A 24,381-nucleotide genomic window follows, 5' to 3' on the forward strand; every position below is an offset into this window, starting at 1 on the left:
ATGGGTCAAAGTTATTAGTTCCGTTAACTGTTACTCACCATACTTCACCTGCTCATTTTAGCTCCCTGTTATTGTCCTCAGAGCTACTAAGCTACATACGAGCCTAAAAATAAATGCTGACAGGCTTAAAAGTTACTACTTCTGAAGAGAAAGCAAAAATTGGAAGCTATTCACTTCCACTTAGATAATTTCAGACTTCTCAGCTCACATTATGGACTCAGAAGAGGGTAACAGCTGTAAAAGGCTGTAATTGCTTATCTAGGTACTGCTATGTTAACATTCTATCTGTATACTTTCAATATGCCTTATTTTGGTGTTTCAACTTCTTAAATGTGGCATTAAAGTATATTGTCTTCTGAGTGTTTACTTTATCTTGATACTGTTCTTCAACATTGTCTACACTCCTTTCATCTCTTTTTGTGAGCATAAAATATTTTAGTTCTGAATCCCCTTTTGGCTCTATTTTTCCTTCATGTTATGGGGATGATCTACTTTACAAATATTGGTTCATTTAAAATGAACAGCATGTCATCTGCTCTAAACTGTTAATTTCTTGTACAGTTAGTTTTCACAATCTCTTTGCTACCCCAAATGATACCCTCTAACATTCTCCGTGCACTTAGCTCTTTTTAAGAAGGGCTACAGAAAACACAAGCTGCAACAACAGGGTTAATCTCCCCTTGAAAAAAAGCAGCACATTCCTTTACTACAAGATATTTTAAAACTGCTGTGTCCTGTCACATCGAAGCTGATAGACTTGCTAGAGCAGGTGGAGCTTCATGAAGGCTGAACTTTCCATTTCGTCCACATTTCTGTTCAAGAGGTTTTACCATGTTCCATTTTACTTTATTTATAACCAAGACAAAGAGGCAAGATAAGGCTCTATTTTTCTCTGCATTCTCTTAACTGTACCATAACTTCTCAAAACCATGGACGGTTTTTCTAACCTAATTGTTTCAGCCTGAGTAGACAATATTATGCTTACATGAAATACGAACTCTTTTAAGCACCATTTCACTGAAGTTTCTACTAGGAATACTAGATATTCTGAAATATCGATACTTTTATGAAAAAAATAATAATAGTTTACTAAAGTTCTAATATTATTCCCTTGTGCTGCTACAGCACCTGCCAGCTTCAATTTCATTCTCTCTGGAACTCATAATAAAAAATGGCAGAGAAATGCATTTTCCAGTTTGAGCAAAGATCTAAAGATTAGCTACTTACTCTCAAAATATTATCTATGTGATTCTCAGTAACTTTCCCATACTCACAAATTCATATCGCAAATTTATTTAAAATATTTTATTCCATAATAACACCCAAGAGACTATTCTTCTGTGGTTAGTAACATGCATAGTGTCCAGGGTGATATGTGAATTTCAAATCTGATGTACAAATCAATTCACTGACATTCAGCATTATGTACTCATCTTCCACCCTTCAGAAAATCGTCAGTTCCTCTATATGTTTTAAATGTTCCCTCTATGACTTCTGTGTCAATAAACCATAGAGACAATTGTTAATGTAATTACATCAATTGCTGAATTAGATGGCTCTGATTGAAAAGTTATTTGGTGGGTTGGGGGGAGGGGTTGGTGGGTTTGTTTGTTTGTTTGTTTGTTTGTTTTTGGTCTGTTATTTTTGTGTGTGTGAGTGCAATTTTTTTTTCCTTTCTGTTTTTCCCTGTCATTTATTAAGCATTATTTTTCAGTATTTTTCCCTTTTTTTATGGTAGTTATATTACTAAGTCAAATTATTTCCTACCTGTAAATCTTGGGAGATGCAATAACATGTCCTGAATTAACAAGCCAGAGGACAAAGAAATACCCTGAAAATACATACTAAGTTAATTTGAGTAGCAGAAAATGGAAGAAGGAAAGCAAGAGGAAAGGAGGAAAGAAGGAGGAAAGAAAGAGGAAAGAAGGAGGAAAGAAGGAGGAAAGAAGGAGGAAAGAAAGAAAGAGGAAAGAAAGAGGGGCATATGAGGGACAGAAGAGAGATAAGAATCACAGAATCACAGAATTGTAGGGGTTGGAAGGGACCTCTAAGATCATCGAGTCCAACCCCCCTGCCAAAGCAGGCTCCCTACATCACGTCACACAGGTAGGTGTCCAGGAGGGTCTTGAATATCTCCAGAGAAGGAGACTCCACCACCTCCCTGGACAAGAAGAGAGACAAGAAGAGAGACAAGAAGCACAACACTGAGACAATAACGGAGTAATGTCCATTACAACATTCAGATCATCTTACCTGTAACTAAAGGTAGTTAGGGTATGAGATGAGAAATCATGGAATTAAAATATACGGACTGCTGGATGAGCAAGAACTCCCTTTCCTGCACAGAGAATATTTACAGACTCTTTTCTTAAGGAAGAGAGACGGAATCAGCCCCCAAGGAAAAGAATTAATGTAATCATGCATCATTCTCCCATCCTATTGACAGAGCAGCAATAACAAAGGATGAACTCAGGAGTGTTTGGAAGGCAAACAAATGTCTTAACAGTACTACATAAAAAGTAAATATAGGAAAGGCACTATCTAACTTCAAACAATTAAGACTCATTATTTCAAGGCAAACTACATATGACTATCCTTTATGAAGTTCCCAAAATTGTACCTAGTAATTAGTGAGTAAATACTACATTTCACACCTAACAGTTGTGTGAAGGAGTGTGAGAGAACAGGGATGTTATTTGATATCTAACTTCTCAAGATGGTGTTGGCATGCATAAAATCATAGCCCAAGGCTCCATTCTAGCACTATCAGGCTTAGTTTCAACTCCATTAACTACTCCACCAGAAGCAGAAACAAATTTAGCTAATCTACCGAGACCAGGCAAGAGAAAGGTGTGAAGTAACTAAAGTATGAAAAAGTGACTATAGATTCAGCAAGAATTAGCCTTTTTAGGCCATTGCTACTTGTCCTATCATAGCACACCACTGAGAAGAGCCTGGTCTCATCCATTTGCCTCTAATCTCCCTTTAGATACTCATAAACAATTATCAGATCCTCTCTCAGTCTTCTTTTTCCCAGGCTGAACAGTTCCAGATCCTCACACCAGAGAGGGTCCAGGCCCTTTGTCTTCTTTGTGGCCCTCTTCTGGGCTCTGCCTATGAGATCCCTGTTTTTTTTTTTTTTTGGAACTGGGGAGCCCAGTTTTGGGGGTACTAACACAAAAGCTGACTCCGCTTTTGAGATCAGATGAATTTTGGTAAGGTGAAAATCTGAAGATATGTGTTACAGAAGAATTGTGAGGTCACAGCCTAAACGAATGGCTGAGCACCATGCGAGAAGGCATGGCTAACCCAGGGAGTGACACACACAACTTTAAAAATCAGATAAAATAGAAAACCTAACCAAATCATGACACTGGGCTAACTTTTTTTTTATCAGAATAGTTACATAGTCAGGTAAGATCCTGAATTTACAATACTTCCTCACTAGTTTTGCAGTGTTTCAGATTCAATATTTTACTTCAGAAATCTCACACACTTTCCACTAGCTGTACCAGAATGTATAACTTCCATACACATTATGAAATGTAAATCAAAATCTATTTTCTACAACTAGCATTAAAATACAGTTTCAGCAATTGGGAAGATTTCACAAAGGAATGAAAGCATCAGAAAAACAGATGAATCTCTGGAAAATGTTGTGTGGTGGTGTGCAGTGGATGTGAAAATTGAATCAGTTTTTCTGCAGATATTTCCAAAACCTTGTTCCAACAGATTCCAGCTTATAAAGACATGACACAAAACATTTAGAAGTACGTCATTTATAGTTCTGTTTGGGTTCACTCTGTTTCAGTTCTTACTTCATGTTATCTACAGCATATTATGTCAGATATAAATATCACTGAGAGTTGAAAGTCAAAACCTGACAGTTTATCTTGCATTAAATATACCTATCTTTTTTTAATATATATAAGCTGGTCTTCCTTGAGAGGGTATTTCTCATTTATCTTCTCAAAATTTCAAGAATTTTATTACCAGATGAAACATTCAAGTAATCCTCAAGCCCTGAAGGTAAACACATACATCCAGCTTGAGTACTGCTGAAAAATTAGGCACTTACAGTCAGAGCAAAGATCCCAAAAAGCAATGTTGCCTCATCTCAAAGAAGAAAGACTTAACATGCATCAGAAGCTGAGCAGAGATGACTTGACCTTTTTTATTTCTCCATTTTGGAATGAAAATAAATGATTCATTTTAAAAATTTCCACCCTGGAGCAGGCTAATAAAAAAAGGTTTTGTGAAGGAAAATGAATTAAAAGAATGCAAAAAGAAAAAGCCATAATGTTTAAGAGGTCTACTTAAATTGAAATTAGTGAATCCAATACTGTAGTCAACTGCTTCAGATGATTAACCCAAAATATTTGGTCACAGAGCCACTATAGGAACAAGTTTTCTTCACTTATTTCTAAGTCCAAATTACTGCCAAATTCTGTTTCCAAAAATCAGTGAAATTTATCTCATAGGTCCAGCTGTGTGTAAACCTTATTTAAGTAATCCCAGTTAATTAGCATCACAGAAATATGCTTGACATAAAGAATAAATAACATACTTTCCTTATTAATTTGTAACACTATTTATTTTCAAGAGTCTCTCTTCTCAAAGTCATGAATAACTTCATCTAAAATCAATTCCAAATAGCATAAACATCAACCACATTTGCAAATCTAGCAGGCACGAGTTCAGCACAAACCTGAAAAGCAAGTGAAAAAAAAAACAACAAAAAAAAAACAAAACAACAAACTGATCTCAAGAATTCAGAAGTTTTGAATTTCAGCTTTTTGTGGATTCAGCTTTTTGAGGATTTTTTACATGTCCAGTTCATGCCATTTCCAGATGACAACATTATATAAATAATTTCACACGTGAAAAGGAAATTGAAGTTAAGTCATTCTGCAAAGAATGCAATTACACTTGTTGGACAGTCTGAAAAATGTCTATAGAGAGCTTTCTCCTCCAGATGTTGAAAATAGAGTATCCTGTACTCAGCATTGGTGAGGCCTCACCTCGAGTACTGTGTCCAGTTTTGGGCACCTCAGCACAAGAAGGACGTGGAGGTACTGGAGCAGGTCCAGAGAAGGGCAACGAGGCTTGTTAAGGGCTTGGAGAATCAGCCCTATGAGGAGAGACTAAGGAAGCTGGGGCTGTTTATTCTGGGGAAAAGGAGGCTGAGGGGAGACCTTATTGCTGTCTTCCAGTACCTGAAAGGTTCTTACAGTGAGAGTGGGGCAGGTCTCTTCTCACTAGTGACATGTGACAGGACGAGGGGAAATGGCCTCAAGTTGCGCCAGGGCAAGTTTAGGTTGGATATTAGGAAGAACTTCTTTACAGAAAGGGTGGTTAGGTACTGGAATGGGCTCCCCAAGGAGGTGGTTGAATCGCCATCCCTGGATGTGTTTAAGAGCCGTTTGGATGTGGTACTCAGGGATATGATTTAGCAGAGGTTTGTTGTTCTGGTGTTGTTTCGTGGTTGTTTTTTAAGAGATAGGCTACTGGTTAGGCTGCGGTTGGACTTGATGATCTTCAAGGTCTTTTCCAACCTGAGTAATTCTATGATTCTATGATTAAGTGGGCATATGTCATAAAGTGCATACAAACACAAACCTGACAGGATATGGTAGAAAAGTATGAGGTAGATGTGATAGTCATAAGAAGACAAGAATTCAGCCACAAAAACACCAAGAAATGATCAGAATTCTACAGGATCCAGCCCTCAGCTATATAGGTTCAGATTATACCTCTTCAAAAGACCTTCAATAGGGGAGGAGCAAGCACAGGTGGGCACCACCTGGCTGAAAAGCAGCTCTGCAGAAAAGAACCTATAGATCCTGGTGGACAAGCTCTACATGAGTCAGCAGGGTGCTCTTGCTGCTACAAAGCCTGATGGTATTCTTGGCTGCATTAGGCAAAGTATCACCCACAAGTCCAAAGAGGTTATCCTTTCCCTATACTCAGCATTGCTGAGGATACACCTGGAGTACTGTATTCACTTCTGCCCCTCACAGTGCAAGGCAGACAGGGAGATAATAGAGAGAGTCCAGTGGAGCATCAAGAAAATGCTGTACTCATGAAAAGGAAAACTTCATAGCAACTTTATAGCTTACAAATGTTATCTAAAAGATTCCACCTGACTGGAGGACAGCTCTTTAATATTTCCCTGACACTGGATGTTCCTGGCATATCTGAAAGTGACCAGAGAGATAAGACTGGGGAATGGATGAAGTTGGCTAAGAGAATCACCATCTTTTCCCTCTTATAAGTGGTGTTGGAGTGGTAGGGAGCTTCTTCTTATACCTGCTTTAAAGGGATCTCTATATCTCCACAGCTATGAAACAACAGACTATTTGTAAGTGTAGAAGAGCATCTGACTGATCCTATAACACTGGGATCAGTATCACATTGTAGTAAGACCCAATGTATAACATTCTGCTGTGCTTCCCTGGCTTTCCTGAAGAGAAATCCCAAGCATGGGAATAAGAACATTATTTTACTACAGACATTTAGGTCTCTGATCTATGCAATCAAGACTAGGATTATGCAGTTTCCTTGGTCTGTTTTCTTAGTGTAGGTTTAAAATAAGCCTGGTTCCCTAAGTGAACCACAGATAAATGAAATTTCAGGCCCTAGCACACCATCATATTCAGTACACATATATCTCTTGAAAATTAATCATTCTTTTGAAGCTTTTTATTGGCTCATAAATTACTCATTTCAACTTGAGTCTATTATCTCTAACAATTGATTTTCTCTCCTTTTTCCCTTTAGCAATTTGAAGCTCAATAAGCTTCAACAGTACCCCATGCTATGCTTATCAAGCTAGAAATAACAACGCAAGTGTTGTAATAAATGACTAATGCACTTCATAATTTATTCTAACCTTACAAACATCCTCTTAACTAAACTTCAGAATTTATTAATGTTACTATAAATTACTGACAGTATAAAAAGTCAATGTACACATTGAACACTGGTTTTAATACTAATTACATCTAATATTTATTGCTGATTGTAAAACTGAAGAGGAAAGTTTCGCCATTTTAAGGCATTAAATCTCAAACCCCTGTTCTTTGAATAACTGGATCAACTAAAATATTCTCACTGATCCTGCTTTCTTTTTTCTCTATCCTAAAAATGAGGAACTCTGTGAATGACATTAAATAGACCTGCAGGTTTCTTTTACATCAGTGACCACATATAATGCCAGAAAAAGGAAAATATAGACTATGGTATTTGTTAAACTTTCACATAGGTATTCTGTGACAGGTGTAAGAAATGAAAACATTCTTTTAAAATTAGAAGTTTTCAAGTTTGTGACTTCTCTCTAGCCCTGCAGATCAAGGATTCTCATAAAAATACTGTTGACAGTATCTGTAATAATGTTAAGAGTTCAGTGAAATGCCAGAAACAGTCAAAAAACACTTTTTGAGGTTATTTCTAACTGTTTTGTAAAAATAGCTAATGCAACTGACTGTCATTATTTGCATACTGTATTTGGGGAAAAAAAAAAAAAAAAAAGCAATAACTTACTTTGTTAACTGTTTGAAGCACACTGTAACAATTCACACATTTAATTAAAAGCAAAAGTGCTAGGAATTGAATGACACTTAACTAGCAAGCTGATCTCTGTAGCCTGAAGATGAACATTTAAAGTACTCATAATTGTCCATTTTGTAAAGACAACACTGAAGTGGAAAAAAATATATATAACTCATGAATGCCCTGAGTGTGGCTTTGATGAAGGTAATGTGAATCATATAAAGCCACAGCATATTTTTAAGATCTGTACCTAAAACAGTATAGGTAACACAACCTTTTCACTATTGCTCAATGGTGCTTGCACAGCACCAAGGTTTTTTCTGTTTCTTCATCTGTGCCACAACCCTTACCTCCTTCCTCATTTCACCCAGCAATTATGGCTGGAGGTAGGCAAGATGCTGGGAGTGGTCTATGGTCTTCCTGTGGGAGACAGTAAGCAATTGCCTTCACATCACTAGGTGCAGTTTTGGGGCTTTCTTTGTTTTTCTTTCTTCTTCCTCTTTCCTTCACTTCCTTCTTTTCCTTTATTAAACTATCTTTTTATCAACCTAGTTTTCTTGCTTCCAAATTGCTCCATATATCCTGCTGCAGCATAGTGAGCAAGTAAGGGGCTTGTGCGTTTCACAGCTGCTGGTCTGGCCTCAGTCCACTACAAGGGAAAAAGCTTTTCCCCGTTATAAAGAAAGAACTTTTGCCTTCAGTTGCTAGTTGGCTATCCAAATTCCAAATTTTTCTGGAGTTTCAAAATACCTGGTGATTAGGATTATCAGAAATTGCCCACCATAGAGACAGAAGATTGAAGATAAATGGAAGACTGAAGATCAGAACATCTAGAAATTATGGTTAGAGTAAATTGCAGTCATTAGTGTTTTTCCTACAATCTAATAATGTTACTCAAATGGGGATTAGAAATTCTATTTTCCACATCAGGCTCTAAAGAAAAAGTCCATTTCTTGCCACTGAGTGTCAAATACAGGAAGTCAATTATACTACACAAAAATAAAGCACTAAGATTTCATTCACATTATCCTTATCATAGCCATAAAAAAGTATAGAAATAGGTAAATTCTTTCCATGCTGCGAGAGATAATGCTAAGGGAAAAAAGCAACAACAAGAACCAAGGAGTGCCTTTTTCCTTTCTCTTTTAGATGCAGAGCATGCCTTTTGTTTCAATTGTTGAAATTTGAAGGAAGCGGTAAGCTTCATAAAAATAGCTTCATAAAATGTGCTTAGTTAATCACTTGACCGCTACTCTGTAAAACATGAGAAATACAGATCTACAGAAATTTAAAAAATAAAAAATAAAAAATAAAACCTGAATCTAAGTATTTATTTATTAACATGGAAGCCTTTTCCAGAAATGTCACAGGGAGGGTAGTAGCAGTGCAGGGTAGTTAAGCCATACATACAAACATTTTTCAATTGACTTTGGAATACATACTATAAGATGAACCACTTCACATTTCTTTTAAGAGAATAACGTTGGATTGCCCCTGCTAAATACATATATTTTTAAAATATGAGAATAATCATGCTTGTTGTTGCACAGAATGGAAAGATTATGAGATAAATTGCACTGACATTATTCACTTTCTTTTCAGCTGGGCTAAGGCAGCAATTGACATCTCTAACTGGACAGAAAACCTACCTTCTTCCATGGACAGGAAAATTCTATGCTACAATAACTTACAATTGGTGGTGATCTGTGCCAAAGTACTACACTGAGCAGTTCATGACAAATGATCTGAGTAGGTATAAGTCTTCGCTGTGCTAGGCTTATCATTTGGTTGTAGGATAAAATTAGCCTGCCAATCACAAAGAATCACTCTCTCTTAATAGTGAAGACTAAATTCTCACGTGAATGTCTTTTTGCCTGACAGCAGAAATGCTGAATGGAATTCTTTCTTTCTAAGAAAAACTAAAATAAATTCTTCGCATTTAAAAGCTTGCAGGGCCATAATGATGCCAGCACAAGATCTGTGTAGCATATTGTGCCCTCACTAAAAGTCTGTCCAGTACTGTACAACACAGGGTTCCCAGAATATATGAAGGGATATAAAATTAACTATGCTATGTTTAGGAAATGGAAAAGGAGGATATTTAAATCAGCAACTTATAGTCTGTAGCAAACGCCTGCACCATTGCAACAATGTTGCAAGTCTTAGAGGCCAACTCTCTCCCATACTGTAAGCCTTTGTGCATGTGCTACAGTGCAGATGTTCATAGGTAACGTTACAGTTTTCTCAACAGCATCCAGAGTCAGAAAAACAATGAGTAACTCATGCAGCTTTCTCTGACAGAACTACTATTGTGTGCCCCCAGTGGCGCAGTGGTATAAGCTGCTGCTTGCGGCACCGGAGGGCCCGGGTTCGAATCCCCCCTGTGGCGCAGGGGTAGAAGTGCCGCTTCGCTACACAGGGGGCTCGAAACCTGGGAGTTGGACTCGATGATCTCTAAGGTCCCTTCCAACTCACACGATACTATGATACTATGATACTATATTTAAACAAAACATGCAGTGGAGCAGAAAACGTTCTGAAGATGTACTATAAGTTATATCACCTTTGCCAGGGTCTTGTGGCCTTTATTCTGTCAAATGATGTTTTCCACTCACATGACGGAGGACAAGTTTTTGTCTATTTGGGAGAGACAAAAAAGAACAAACTGCTCCTAATATTGGAATAATTTAGACAAGTCTAGAGTCTGTTTCAGCATGTTGCCAAAGACCTCTAGGAAACACAAAATCAGGAATACCTGTTGTACCAGAGGAACTGTGGTGAAAGCACCACAACCTGTGTACCCTTTCACATTCAGAGACTTGCTACAAAAGCAACATAGAATATACAATGGATTGAGTACCAGACACTGAGTTATTGTCTTACCCTATGAACAAAGGCAGTCTCTACTAAATTCTGTTTATCTTCTCCTCCTATGAAATGTAAATATATTGCCTGCCATTCTTTCGGGAGTGTAACTGATTAAATACTTGATATTTAGGAAGCTATTGAGAAGGGGGAAAAAAGATGAAATAAAAGAACTGATAAAGATTAGGGCAGTTATTAAAGCAAAGAACATATCAGTTATCTCCCAAAGCAATTTTTTTTTTAATTTTTTTTTAAATATATATATATAAATAGCATTTTTATTTCTAAAGATCCTGGTTTGTTACTGAATAAAAAGAATTACATATTATGAATATAAGGTAAACAATGTGAAAGAGTGAATTTTCACTTAAGAAATCCTCATTCAGAAAAAATTGTTACTGTGAAACCAACTAAGAAGAAAACAGAAGTTTTTACAAGTCCTGATACCCTTAAATTTAGCTCATATACGATTATTTGCATTGAAATCATGAAATCTTTTTATAACACAGAGTAACATATGATAGTAATGTAGAATAGAACGTACTTAAATGTACTTGCAAGAAATTAACATCAATTATCATAACCTTTTACTTCAACCACACATGTGGGAGAGTCCCAGGTATTCTTATCTCTGAAGTGGTGGTTCATAGTTAGCTATTGTGCACAGTATATTTTAACACTTTTAATTTTATGAGTATATGCAAGGATCAAACAAGAAGAAGAAATGTAAATGAGCATCATAATTAAATACAAATGTTGTGTAAAAGAAGGAATAATGACTTTTTAAAGTGAGGTTGGGTGCACCTCCAGCAACTTTGCAGATGACACCAAGCTGTGGGAAGTAGTCAATGCACCAGAGGAACAGGATGCCATCCAGAGAGACATAAAGCTTGAGCAGTAAGCCCATGTGAACCTCATGAGGTTCAACAAACCCAAATGTAAGATCTTGTACCTGGGTTGAGGCAACCCCCATTATCAGTGCAAGCTGGGAGATGAAAGGATTGAGTGAAGCCCTGCCAAAAAAGACTGGTGGATGGGAAGCTGGACATGAGACAACAATGTGCCCTCACAGCACAGAAAACCGACCATATCCTTGGCTGCATCAAAAGAAGTGTGACAGCAGGTTGAGGGAAGTGATCCTGCCTCTCTACTCTGTGCTGGTGAGGCCTCACCTGGAGTACTGCATCCAGATGTGGAGTCCTCAGTACAGGAGAGACACAGATCTGTTGGAGTGTATCCAGAGGAGGGTCTCAAAAATGACCCAATGAATGGAACACCACCAGAGAGAACTGAGGCTCTTCAACCTGAAGAAGAGAGGGCTCTAAGGTGACCTCATAGTGGCCTTTTAGCATCTAAAAAGGAGCTACAGGAAAGAAAGTGAGAGACAACCCAGCAGGGTCTGAGGTGATAGAACGAGTGGAAATGGCTTCAAGCTTAAATGAGGTAGATTTAGATTTGATATAAAGAAAAAATCTTTTATAGCGAGGATGGTGAGGCACTGGATCACGTTGCCCAGTGATGTGGTAGATGCCCTGTCCCTGGAGACTTTCAAGGCAAGGCTGGATAAGGTCCTGGGCAACCTAATCTGGCTGTTGTGTCCCTGCTCATTGCAGGGGAGTTGAACTAGATGACCTTTAAAGGTTCCTTCCAGCTCTAAGGATTTTGGATTCTATGATTCGTTGCCATTCTACTAAACCTTCCCTGACAATTCTGACTCCTAGGACCTTTTTTTAGAAGAAAATATCCCAAAAGTCAGTTTCATACTTTTAATATTTTCTAGATCAACCAAATTCTGGTAAAGATTCTCTTGGATACAGATCAAAGGTCTTACTCTGCAAAAACCTGTACTGTAAGTAGAGTATGGATTAAAATCATCTGTTATCAATAGTGGAATTTGTTTTTGCAGAATTCAGACTTACAAGCATGAGGCTTTGAAACTTTTTTTTTTTTTTTTTTTTTTTTTTTTTTAAGGGCTGTATAAGGAATGAATAATGATACAGAATGGAACAAGTGATGCATCTATATGCAACAATTCACTGCAATTTAGTTATGGCAGAAAGCCATTATTTGAAAGTACCTAGACTGCATGTGCAAAAAGAATCAAAGCAGCTAATAGATTAATGCAGTACATAAGAAAATTCAATTGCAATATCATGCAGTTACTGATCTGGAAAATGCAGCAATGAAAGATAACTATCTTTGCTGATAGAAACTTAAGTTCTTTATTTTACCTTCAAAAGAAAATAAATGCCCTTCCTGTGCCACAATTTGTTACAATATCAAGTTTTGAGCAGTTCTGCAGGGTGTAACTGAATAATTATATTTTATGTATCACATATACTGCCAGCAAAAGGGAAAATGAGATTTAAAATAAAAATCAGTCTTTCAGAAGAACAGGACTTTCAAAATAAGCAGATTTATATTGACCATCCTATAGGTGTCGAATACTATAACATGACATGGCTATGTTTTAATCACTGTAACCACAGTTACTTATTAAGTAACACCACGATTTTCCTCCAGAATCTCAGAAGTGCTTATATAACACTCCGATCAAACCAAAGGTCCTCTTTGTGACCTTTCAGTTTAAAGCTGATTTGGTATGAACTTGGCTGGTTTCAATGAAACGCATGGTAGAAAAATGTTCTAGGTTTGCACAGCATAAAAATGGAATAGCGGGTCAGACTCTTTGAATCAAGTCCTCATTTATCATAAACAAACAAACCCAAACAAAATAATAATAAAAAACAAAACAAAAACAAAACAAACAAACAAAAACAAACAAACAAAAAACAAACCCACACACTGTTTTCTACAGAGATTATATTCTGTATAAATGTCAAAGCATGCAAAAGGATAATTTTGTTCATATTGACTTTCTAGATATAGATACTTTTAGGGATTCAAGAGTCTACAGGAAAAGATCTACACATAGGAGAAACAAACTTACACTGAGTACCATTCATTTTACTGTATCTGCAGATGTTAATAAAAGAGTCTACTCTGTGGGTCATACATCACAAAGCTAATAACTTCATTCACCTTCTCTCACAGTACCATTCAAATGCCACAGAATCCTACTTAATTCTACTTTAGAGAAGTCCTGTGGTTTATAGAAACACAAGATACTCATTTTTTGACACACAGACAACGTTGGAAAGATTACTAAATTACAGGAGAAAATAAAGAGATAACACAGCTACAGACTAGTTACAGCATTCACTGGAACCAGTGGATTAACTCTGGAATAACAATTGATTCTATGAAGTTATTAAGTCCTCAGCCACAAACAGTGTGGCTTCCTATGTGAGGAACTAATTGCCCCAGTGAGACACAGAAGAGATCCAGCCTATTATGCCTTTTTTCTTGTAAATGCAAATGCATGTATCAGATTTAACATTACAAAAAAACCCACAAAAATACAACAACAACAACAAAAAAAAAAACAACAACAACAAAAACAACAAAAACCAACCAACCACCACCAACAACAAAACAAACAACAACAAAAAAAGAAAAAAGAACATGTTATGTATTAATTCACAATTATTTGAACAAAAATAATGCTTTATTATTATTATTTTAATCATCAGCATGGTCAAGCACTGGAACACATTGTTCAGACACATCAACAGTCCACCTTTGCACAGACTCTCAAAACCCAACTGTGCCGTGTCTAGATCTACTCCAGTTGACTGTTCATGTAGGAAATCAAATTAATTACTTTAATTACCTGAAATATGGAATTTTGAAGCAGCTAGCAGTTTCCTCACATATACATATGACCCTCACGACATCAACTCCTGTACTAAGTTTCGCACAGCTACTGGATACTTAGACTTTAAAAAGAGGAAGCATACTCGAACTAATCTATGCTTGATGGAGTATTACGCTTCCTATCTTAATCAATAATTTAGATTTAGAAAAAAAAAAAAAAAAAAAAAAAGATTTTATTGAAAAATATATATCGTTTTCCAGTTACCCAGCAGTTCCATTGCATCATCTTCATTGTCAATGTCTTCTTCAGTCACAGATGGAGCTGTGCTGTGGGCAGAATCAAAGGAGTCTTGAGAAAGCATGGCAGCCAGCAGTTTCTTATGTTGCTGCTGTTGCTGTTTTAGTCCTTTAGTCTTTGGCTCCATTTTTAAGCTGTGAGGGAGGAAAGCATAATTTTCTCTTACTGACACTCTCTACAAACTATGTCACACATTTTTCAAATTCCTATCTAAAGTTTTGATTGAATGATGGTGGGAAGTTCCTATTGACTTTATGGTCATTTGATAAAGTTACATAAACACAAAAAAATATCGATTACTAATGAGTATTTTTAAGACACTGGTCACACAACAATACTGAGAAGGTTATAACAATCAAACGGCATTAAGGACTACACAGTTACAACAACCTTCATTGTGGTTTCTTGATGTGTCTCTAACCTAAGTAAAAGACACCTGGAACTGCAGAGAAGTTAGCAGAAGGGGCTAAGGCAGGAATTGCTGCAGTTACCAATTTGTGATTCCTTCCAATCTTAGATTAAATAAAAATGGAAGCACCTTAGAATGTTTTATAGACTGTTTCAGGAAGATCCTTTTGCAGAAGTATAACATGCAATACAATCAATAGTTTATTTTCCCCTGTAAAGATCAACCCTAAGAAGATAGACTGAACCTTAGGGTTGAAGAACAATTTCTGAGTTTAGGTTGTGGTTATGGATGGAGCCTTTCTGAGCTTTAGTTCATTTCAGGCTTTGAGGAACAAGAACATCATATTAAAAATCACCCAAATTCTCCACTGTGTACACGTTACCCCTTAAGGAAGTTTCCCAAGAGCCATGCTTCTCAGAATATCCACGATATTTTTTTCATGTAATAAATAAATAAATAAATACTAACAGTGGCATGGAGTATAGTCCTATTTTTCGGTTCCTGAAATTCTGAAAAAGGAGCTCAGTACCAGAAGAGACACCATCAGCACTTCTATATAGTCCTTTATCACATGTTAATACCTTGTCTTATTCCCTTATAGCAGCAACAGAGTAAAGTGCTCAGAACTAAATCTCTTTTGCTTCCATCTTGAAAACAGCTTATTTCTGTTCCTTCCTACTGAGAAAAGGGATACAATATCCTTGCTGTCCTCTACAACACATGACGAATCTTTATCCAGTGTCCTTATTGGACTGCTGAATAAGAAAATAGAGACCTGGGCCTGCACAATCAAGCTGCAATGACAGGTTCTGACTCCATTACTTTTCCAGAAACTGCAGCAGAGAGACTGTATTTGGGTTCTGTTGGTTCCCATCCAAAGTCTGACTAAGGGATCATTGCTACCTGATGCTGCTCCTTTGGGGCTGTACTTTAACATTCACACTTTGAAACTGTAGTATTTACACCTTGCCCCACAATAAACTAATTAGAAAAAGTAAGAAGTGTTCTTGGATAACAAACATTTCCAACACGAATGGAAAGTTAATAAATTCAGCCTCCAAGAGTACAGCAAATAATACATTAGTTTCCCTTCTGACAAGGAATTGAATTCAAGTGGAGAGGACATGTGATAGAAATAATGAAGGTATACTTTAGAACTTTTCAAAGGGTAACCAAAGAGTTTCTGCATGCTTAAAAGAGCAATAAGAAGGTGTCTGCTGCAGTCATTGTACTGATTATAACCAAAGAGAAAAGTTATGGAGTTGATGGAGAACAGTAGGGATTTAGGTAATTAAAGGACGCAGTGCACAAGTTCTTAATGCATACATGCACACACATAAACATCTAGCTTTATGTACAAGAATCAAACCATGGAATTGCTAAGGAGTGTAAAGTCAATCATATGCAGAAACACTAGAGGAAGCTAGTCACATAGCAGTGTCTACCATTTATTATGCATTATTCTACACCACCGTACATGAATTCAAATGCCCAGAAATGGGGCATTACAAAGAAAGTTCTCTTTAGCAAATTATCAGTTTTTTAGACAGAATGAAATCCTACCTTCCACCAGGACTGCTGCTGTCTTCACTGTCCCACTGCTCATTTTTACTTCTTGGAATTGGTGGCTGCAGCATCTCAGCAGCCAGGGGATCAGCATCATTCTCTTCACGACCAATCCATTCTCCAATCACACGAGGTCTGAGAAGGGGGGTATTAAAACCTGTTGACTCCTGAAGAGAAATAAAAACAAAAACAAAAAACAACAAAGCACCATACCACTTATTCTCAACTACAAACGTAAATCTGAAAATAAGACAATAAAATTATTCATTAAAAATGAAAGAAAAATTATATAATATGTAAAAACATCAGAGGTCTAAGTAGCACCCAGAAAGAATGAAAGACTAAGGAAAAGACATTTTCCATTAATAAAATTCCAAGAGAGATATCCCCACCCTGGTGTCTCAAATCTCTTCATGCTTCTCAATATCAACTGTATAAAGCTGGAAATTATCATTTTAAATGCAAAATTCTTTGGTTAAATAAATGTGCAACTCCTGGAACCCATACAGTGTCAGTTAGGCTAAGCAACAGACGAGGTCACTTGCATAATGAACATCTCCACCACCAAAAGACTTGCAGATTAAGAGCATCTCCCCGATTTGCATTATGAATTAATGCAAAACTAATAAATACATCTGCATTTGGCATTTTAAAAATAACCCTGCTGGGATTTACATAATGTATCCTTCAATTCCAAAAATGGCATTAACATTTTAATAAAATGCATTTCTGAAACTAGCACTCATATTTTTAACCACTTACTGGAGAAGATAGCTGAAGAGGATTACAAGAAACAAGCAAAAATACAACTAGAATATTCAACACAATTCTGGTGATTTGCATTGTTAAATTAGGAATTTAGGTTAAGGAAAGAAAATGCACCTAGAAATTATAGGAAAAAGCTGTTGCAAAGCAGCGAGAGTCTCTTTTATCAGTGTTATAAGGAAGGTTGTAGAGAAAGGGTCATACACTACAGTGTAATCCAACTACAAAAAGAAGGATAGATACAAGGAGTAGACACAGAAACAATGGAGCAGGAATATTCATTTTGCTTTAGTAAATCTTTTCCTGGGAAAACAAAGACATTTGAAATACAGTTTTTCTCACCAACAGAGATATGGTATTTCTTTAATAAGAGAAAAATTTAGGGAAACAAACCCTTCTGGATGTTGCCTATTTCTAAACAAGGAGCTTCTGGAAAAACTACCATACATCAATTACTTAGCTAAGCAACCACATTTTCCTGCCTTCCTGAAAACAATTTCAAAGTCCCTTTCTAAATGATACAGATATGGTAAAAGTCCAGTCTGAAGTAGTGGTCCACTGAAACAAATAAAAAAATAAAAACTATGCGTAAGCTGCTCCCATCTGATTACTTGACTTTGGATAGATGCTGTAATTTTGCTCAGCCAAATTCCAAGAGCTTCCATCTGACTGAGCCAAATACAAACTAGGCCCTGGATTAGATTCATCCACCCTTGCAATTGTCCAGACAAATAAATTCACCTTTCACACAGTGTCTACTTTCTACAAGATATGGCCAGTAAAATTAAAATGAAGCCAACACAGAAGAAAAAAACCTGAGGAAAACACCATGACTGAAAAAGTTTTGGAATATCTAAACACTGGTGATTTTCCTTTATATACTTAAAAATATATGTTTTATGCATCTGTCTATTGCTGTGCCACAGTCTTGTAACACAGTCTCTTGTCATTTGACAGGTGTTAGCTACCACAGGTGCCTTTATCATTATAAAACCTATAAGCTAGGAAAAAAGATTATTCCACAGCCCACAAAACAAGGCGCCCTCATTAGTTTATTTAAATAAGAGCTATTTGGCCCCATCTGAAGTTTCTCTCTGTCACTTCAGTCATTTTCTCTCTTCCCCTTCTCCCTATGTAACTTCCAATAATGAATTTTTAAGGGTTGTTGCTGTCAGTTAAAGTTGCAACAACCAGCGGTATCAATCTCGCTAAAAGCTGCCAGTTACCAACTTGAAAGAGGAAGAGCAACCTAAAAATTTGTCTTTTTATCAGTACTGAAGCTTTTTACAGGCACTGCACTACACCAGTCCATGAATAAGTAAAAAACAAATGCCATGTCTGTCCCTTTTATGCTGATTTCTTCTCTAGACATCTCAGGAACTGAAGTAGTACTTTCATACTCTGCTTAACAGAAATGTAATTTACATTACATAGTCATGCTTTGCCTCACTTTATTACCTTGCTTCCATTTTTGAATCTTGTTAATTAGTGCACCACAGTTTCAGTGACCTAATTTATTTTCCTTCTTTCAACTACATAAGCAGTGACAGTGAAAACAGTAAATGAATATCAGAGACAGCTCTACTGAGAACACTGACTCATTTACTTGGCACATTATTTCAAAAGCTTTAATAAATTTACATGAAGTATTCTGTTCTCAATCAAGTTTTTATACATGTATTTTAAATTATAAACCTTAGAATCTTAACTGATTTTCAATTTGTAGTCCTCCATACATAAATGAAGAGATTGATAGTGACATCGGTGTGCACAGAAGCACAGGTAGGTATTTAAATCTACAATAAATTAACCTAGAGGGTTGTTTTATGGTACAGTCCAGAATCATCTACCAATCACCCCTATCAGCATCTACCCACTTGACAGACTCACACCTCCTTTATGTAGAAACCAGGAGAATGAGAAGAAGGCTAAAGGACAGCTAAATCTCATCCTCAAATTGACTTGAGATGTGGTTGTAATATGTAGCCCCTATCAGGGAGCATAGCAACATTTGTGTACCCATTCATGTAAGCCTAGCTTAAAAAAGTCTGCATTCTTTATTGCCAAATAGATTTTGAGGGAACCTCTACAGTTACAAAGACTTTTGGATGAGCACAAATTTGTTTTGATGATCTAGTTACGTCCTCAGTTTTATTAATTATAACCTATGTTCATTGCATCAATACTCCACATAACAAGAAAGTACACCCTAGGCACTGCACAGAAAGAGGTGTTTGAATGACCTTGAGAGTCCAGTATGATTTATCTAATAAATCTCGTCTACTGCTGTATGATTTTGGATCTCTGACTCATAGGGGACTTCCCATTCTTAATGTTTAAGTTGATTGAACAAAATCATTTGAAATTACGAACAAATCTCACAATTATATAGCAGGCCTCATATAATCTGAGAGAACTCTGCAACATGAAGCTCAAGTAAAGCACCAATCCATGGACTACTAGGATTATGTGAAAACCTTATCTTCTATTTAAAAAGAAAATATTTTTGGTCTTTGTAGTGATATAGTAAATAAATATCACTTGGAAAACAAATGTAAAGTGTTTAAAGAATCAAAAGCCAGAAGATGAATAAGCCTTTCCTTATATCTTTTTAAATTCCTTTATAATGTTATTTCAGTCACTTTTTGACTGGCAAGAGGTAAAGTGTGTGAGTACCTGTCTGGGGCTTGGTCTGGTTCAGAAATATTGCTGCAAGGGGTACAAGCCCATCAGAAACACACTTCTGCACTGTAACATTCTGGCTATGCTTTACCTCAATGTACCTTACCATGTATACATACTACAATGGAACACATACTACAGTTCAATTTGTGGCTTACAGGTAAGTGGTGTTTTCTAGTAGCTGCAAATTCTACAGAAGGCAATCATCACCATGAGTGCCCCTATTCAGCAGTATCACAGTTACATCCTTCACCTACCAAATGGGAACTTCAACAATAGGGCTAGTCCATGGCTGTTCTACATATAAATCTGTGCATATCTGAGCTCTCAGCTTCCAGGGATGTGTCCTCACAGTGAACTTAATAAATGTTTTTGTCTAGATTTATTTATTTTTTTTTTAAATCAAACTAGAATTCCATAAATTTCACAGAAAAGGTAACATTCTGGCTCAACTTCTTTATGTTTACAGAAAATTATTGATATTTATGAAGAGCTTTGGAAAATGCATGCAGTTTCAGTTCAACAGTAAAGAATTTGAGTCAATTCAGGAATTTGAATCATACTAACACTGCATGATAGCTTTGAAATCAATGAGTCACAAGGCATTCCTTCACATTTTCTTTCCCTACAAACTGTACTTACAGCATCAGTTACTGGCTTTATATCACTTCCACAGCTTAGACAGAGAACTGGGCTGAATCATCAGGCGAAATGAAAAATCAAACTCTGCAAAACTGAAGTAAATGAAATGAAAATGGAGGGAATCTATACAGAATCACAGAACCGCAAGGATTGGAAGGGACCCCAAGAGGTCATTGAGTCCAACCCCCTTCTAAAGCAGGTGCCCTTCAAGAGGTTGCGCAGGTACAACCTGTAACCTGATAACAGTATAAAAAATCTGGATCAGTTTCAGTAGTGCAGTTATACCTATGGAATACTGAAGTTGTAGTAGGCTGTCAAATTGAAAGCTTCCATTCTGACTGAAAGACTACTGAATAGAGGCAATTATAGGAGTAGTTTGACAAGAGTCCATTTAACAGAAACATTTTTCCAGAAAATGTCTTGAGCTGTTTTTCCAGATTCAAATGCTGGAATAACTAAGCAACTAACAAGTTAACTGGATTGCTTAGAGGAAGAATTACATCAGACAGTGATCACCTGAAAAGGTGGCTAAAGATTATTGCAGCCAAAAAATATATATATTTTGTTTTGTTTTAAATACATACTTAAAGGGAAAGAAAAATGAACATACATTCATGTTGTCTCTTTTCTCCTGGTTCATAATATAAACCACAAATTAAATAGGAGAATTATGGTCTCTGTCCTAAGTGCCATGATTGCTTCCAATTGTCAGGGAAAAAAGAAAAGAAAAAAAAAAAAAGTAAGGAAAAGCATATAGAAGAATTTCTAATGATGTTTAATTTTATACCCCTCGTGACATCTAAGTAATGTCATTTTTAAAAGACTCCAGTGTCAAGCATGGGACCTAACACACGCACCTGCTTCAAAACTCAGATTATGCGTGGTTTAAAAAAACATTCAGTACTGCTGTAAGCTAGATAAGGAAGCTGGAGCATCAGCGTGTACTTCTGGGAAGGGAATTTCAACGAACTTGGCTACATTTTATGCATGTAGCTGCCCTGTTGTAGAGGGAAAGAGTTTAACAACATGAATTTACAGTTTTATACTTTTTATACACTTTTATACTTTATGGTCCTAACCATGCTTAACTTCCTCATACAAGCGTTGTGCTTAAATCCATTAAAAAACTTTAAAGGATAAAACAAGAAGGATTACTAATGTTCTCTTATGCTCACTACAGATTTCCTTTGAACGTGGTTGTACAAAGGAATATGTTAAGAGTTTAAATATTTTAAATACTTCTGTATTTTTAAATGTACACTAAAATACTTAATTTTTTAATTTTTCAAATAATTTCTTATTTCAAGAGCATTCACTTTGCCTGTCCTCATCGGATGAGAAATCTGATGCAATACTGTCAAATTAAAGATCAGGTGATGCATGCTTTTAAGTGTATGTAGTATAACATCTAGCTTTATACAAAAACATTTCCTATTTTAAATCATAAACAATAAAGCATTTGGTAATGAAAGGAAAATTAATTTTTCACTCAGATTGCAACAGGAAAAAATTCACTGATGATGCCCTCCACCTCAATTTTCACTAAATTATTACATTCCAGAACATGAATGTTTTTTTGAACAATCATCAATTGCCTGGGAAAAAAATATATTTTCACATATATTTAGCTTATATATGAAGAAAAGTATGTGATCATAGGCTCTAGTTCAAAATATCTCTCCTCTACCCCAAAATAGCTTTCCATAGTTTTGCTTTGTTTGTTTTGCTTTGTTTTTGGGGTTTTTTTTGTTTTTTTTTTTTTTTTGTTTTTGTTTTTTAACAAACTAAATGAATATCAGTTCTTCACAAGTACTCTGCACTGTATGATGCATTCTGCATGAAAGTAAAGACTGATCTTTATGGCCTGTGCATTCCCAATCAGAGTAAAAAACTCTCCTAAATATTTCCTCAAATTATAATATCTAATAGTACATAAGCTACCCAGTAATATAACTTCCTGAATAAAAGATATTCTAAATGAAATGTTTCTAAAAGTACACCATTAAAGTAACCCAAACAAAGATGGTACCAAGATCAAAAGCCTTACAGCCTCATTAAGATTGCCTTAAATCTCAGTGGTATAGCTGACAGCCCAACCTGGATCAAGCTCTTAATGTACCAAGAAGTACAGTACCTACCCATATAGTTTTGATACTCAAACTTCATCTAAATTTGACAGGAAGATTTAGATCATATTGCCTAAATTTATCACAATCATCTGCCTGTACAGTTCATTAGGCATACAGTAAATCTTACCTTATCAAGTTCATCGGAAATAGCAATGCCTGAAAGAAAAAAAACAAACATACAAAAAACAGATTTAAATAAAGAAAAATTTAGAAACAACCTTTCTAGAACTGTATTTTACTACAGTAAATAAAAGAAAGGCTCACTCTGAAAAGTTTCCATATTTTTCTCTGTGCACATCTGTATCATACAACCTATCAAGTTTTGGTGCACTAGTGAAATTGTCCAGAAACAAATATATTCTTAACTTTCCCAAGCCACAGAATTGTCAAAATGAGTTTTAAAAGCATTATGGATCAGTACAGTAGATGTGCTGGTAAAGTGACAATGAGCTTAAGTAAACTACTTCTACTTCTTTTCTAAATTTAAAACATCAGCTTAATAATTATGTATGGGCACATTCTCACGCGAAACTCCTTGACCAACATGCACAGTATCATACTGCAATTACAGGGGAAAATGTGCATGACTTCCCCCTCTTTTTCCATAGTTCAATGTAAAGGTATTTTTATGAAAACCAAAGAAACACATGGGGAGTAAAACCTGATTGTAAAATTTCACAGTACAATGCAAAATAGTTTTTTCAGTTCCTCTAAATAAGAACTTACTTATTTTTTTCCTTTTTGCCAGTGCCTGCCTGAGCTTTCCCTTTGTAAGCTTTCATCACATCCTAAAACTTCTTTAATATGTCCAACCTGTTGCACACTAAATGTGCACTCAGAATTTATGACATATCTACATGCCCTGGTCACACCACACTGTGAGATCAACTACTCATATGTTTAATGCCATCACACTGAAAATTCTGTCTCACTGAAAGCGAAGCACTTCCGGCTTCCTATCAGGTTCGATAAGAGAGATACTGAGCACAGAACTTCTGGTCAAAAAATGAAGAAAATAATCTCCTGGTGCTCAGAAGTGGGGAAGTAGCCATGCATAAGAAGAATGCATTCTTAAAAGTTATTTCCTAATTCATGTACTATAGTCAAGACATCTTCTAAGGATTACAACGAGTGATAAACCAAAATATGTAATTTCAGATGAACAAAGAACTATTCTTTCTAAAATCATGCTAAAAACTACAGCAGTGAAAGTCTTTTTCCATAATGTTTTCATTTCTCACTGTTGGTACACCTTAATTACATTGGTTTTTTTTTGTTTGTTTGTTTTTTTGTTTTTGTTTTTTTTTTTTTTTTTTTTTAATGTCATACATTTAATCATTAACTTTATGTGACTAATTCTTAACTTAGATTGCTTCCTCATGTATATTTATATATATAAAGCAATTAGAATTTTAAGACCTGACCGATTCATAAGAAATATATGCAAGGAGCTAATAAAATATATTCACTCATTCAACAGCAGCAAGGTAAATTATATTGAACAAGATACATTTGTCTAACACTTCCACTTCTCACAGCGATTAATATATTTTAATAAACTTAGACCTTTATTCAGGCCAGACGCTACACTAAAGTCCATACAGTAAAATCATCAGGTTGCACCGGTGTGCAAGAGAACTTCAATGTGTTATGAAATCTCATTTCTTCAATCCCCGAAGTTGCATAGACATTTACTGGAGAGCAGATAAATGGAAGCAGTAAAAAATTCAATTTAAACTTCTCTTTATATCAGCCCT

The 24,381-nt window shown here is 36.0% G+C and overlaps 1 protein-coding gene across 2 annotated transcripts in view; it reads right to left on the reverse strand.

Annotated features, from left to right (window-relative positions):
- Positions 1-24,381, reverse strand: part of C2H8orf34 (chromosome 2 C8orf34 homolog) — a 151,914-nt gene that overhangs the window by 74,789 nt on the left and 52,744 nt on the right. For both annotated transcript variants that reach the window (XM_072330249.1, XM_072330248.1), the window contains 3 exons: positions 22,752-22,780; positions 16,404-16,573; positions 14,399-14,565 (listed from right to left, as the gene is read on the reverse strand). In XM_072330249.1, the coding sequence (XP_072186350.1) occupies positions 14,399-14,565; positions 16,404-16,573; positions 22,752-22,780 (366 nt within the window). The remainder of the gene's footprint in view (positions 1-14,398; positions 14,566-16,403; positions 16,574-22,751; positions 22,781-24,381) is intronic.

This window comes from Excalfactoria chinensis, chromosome 2 (genome assembly GCF_039878825.1).
Source record: "Excalfactoria chinensis isolate bCotChi1 chromosome 2, bCotChi1.hap2, whole genome shotgun sequence".
NCBI lineage: Eukaryota > Metazoa > Chordata > Aves > Galliformes > Phasianidae > Excalfactoria > Excalfactoria chinensis.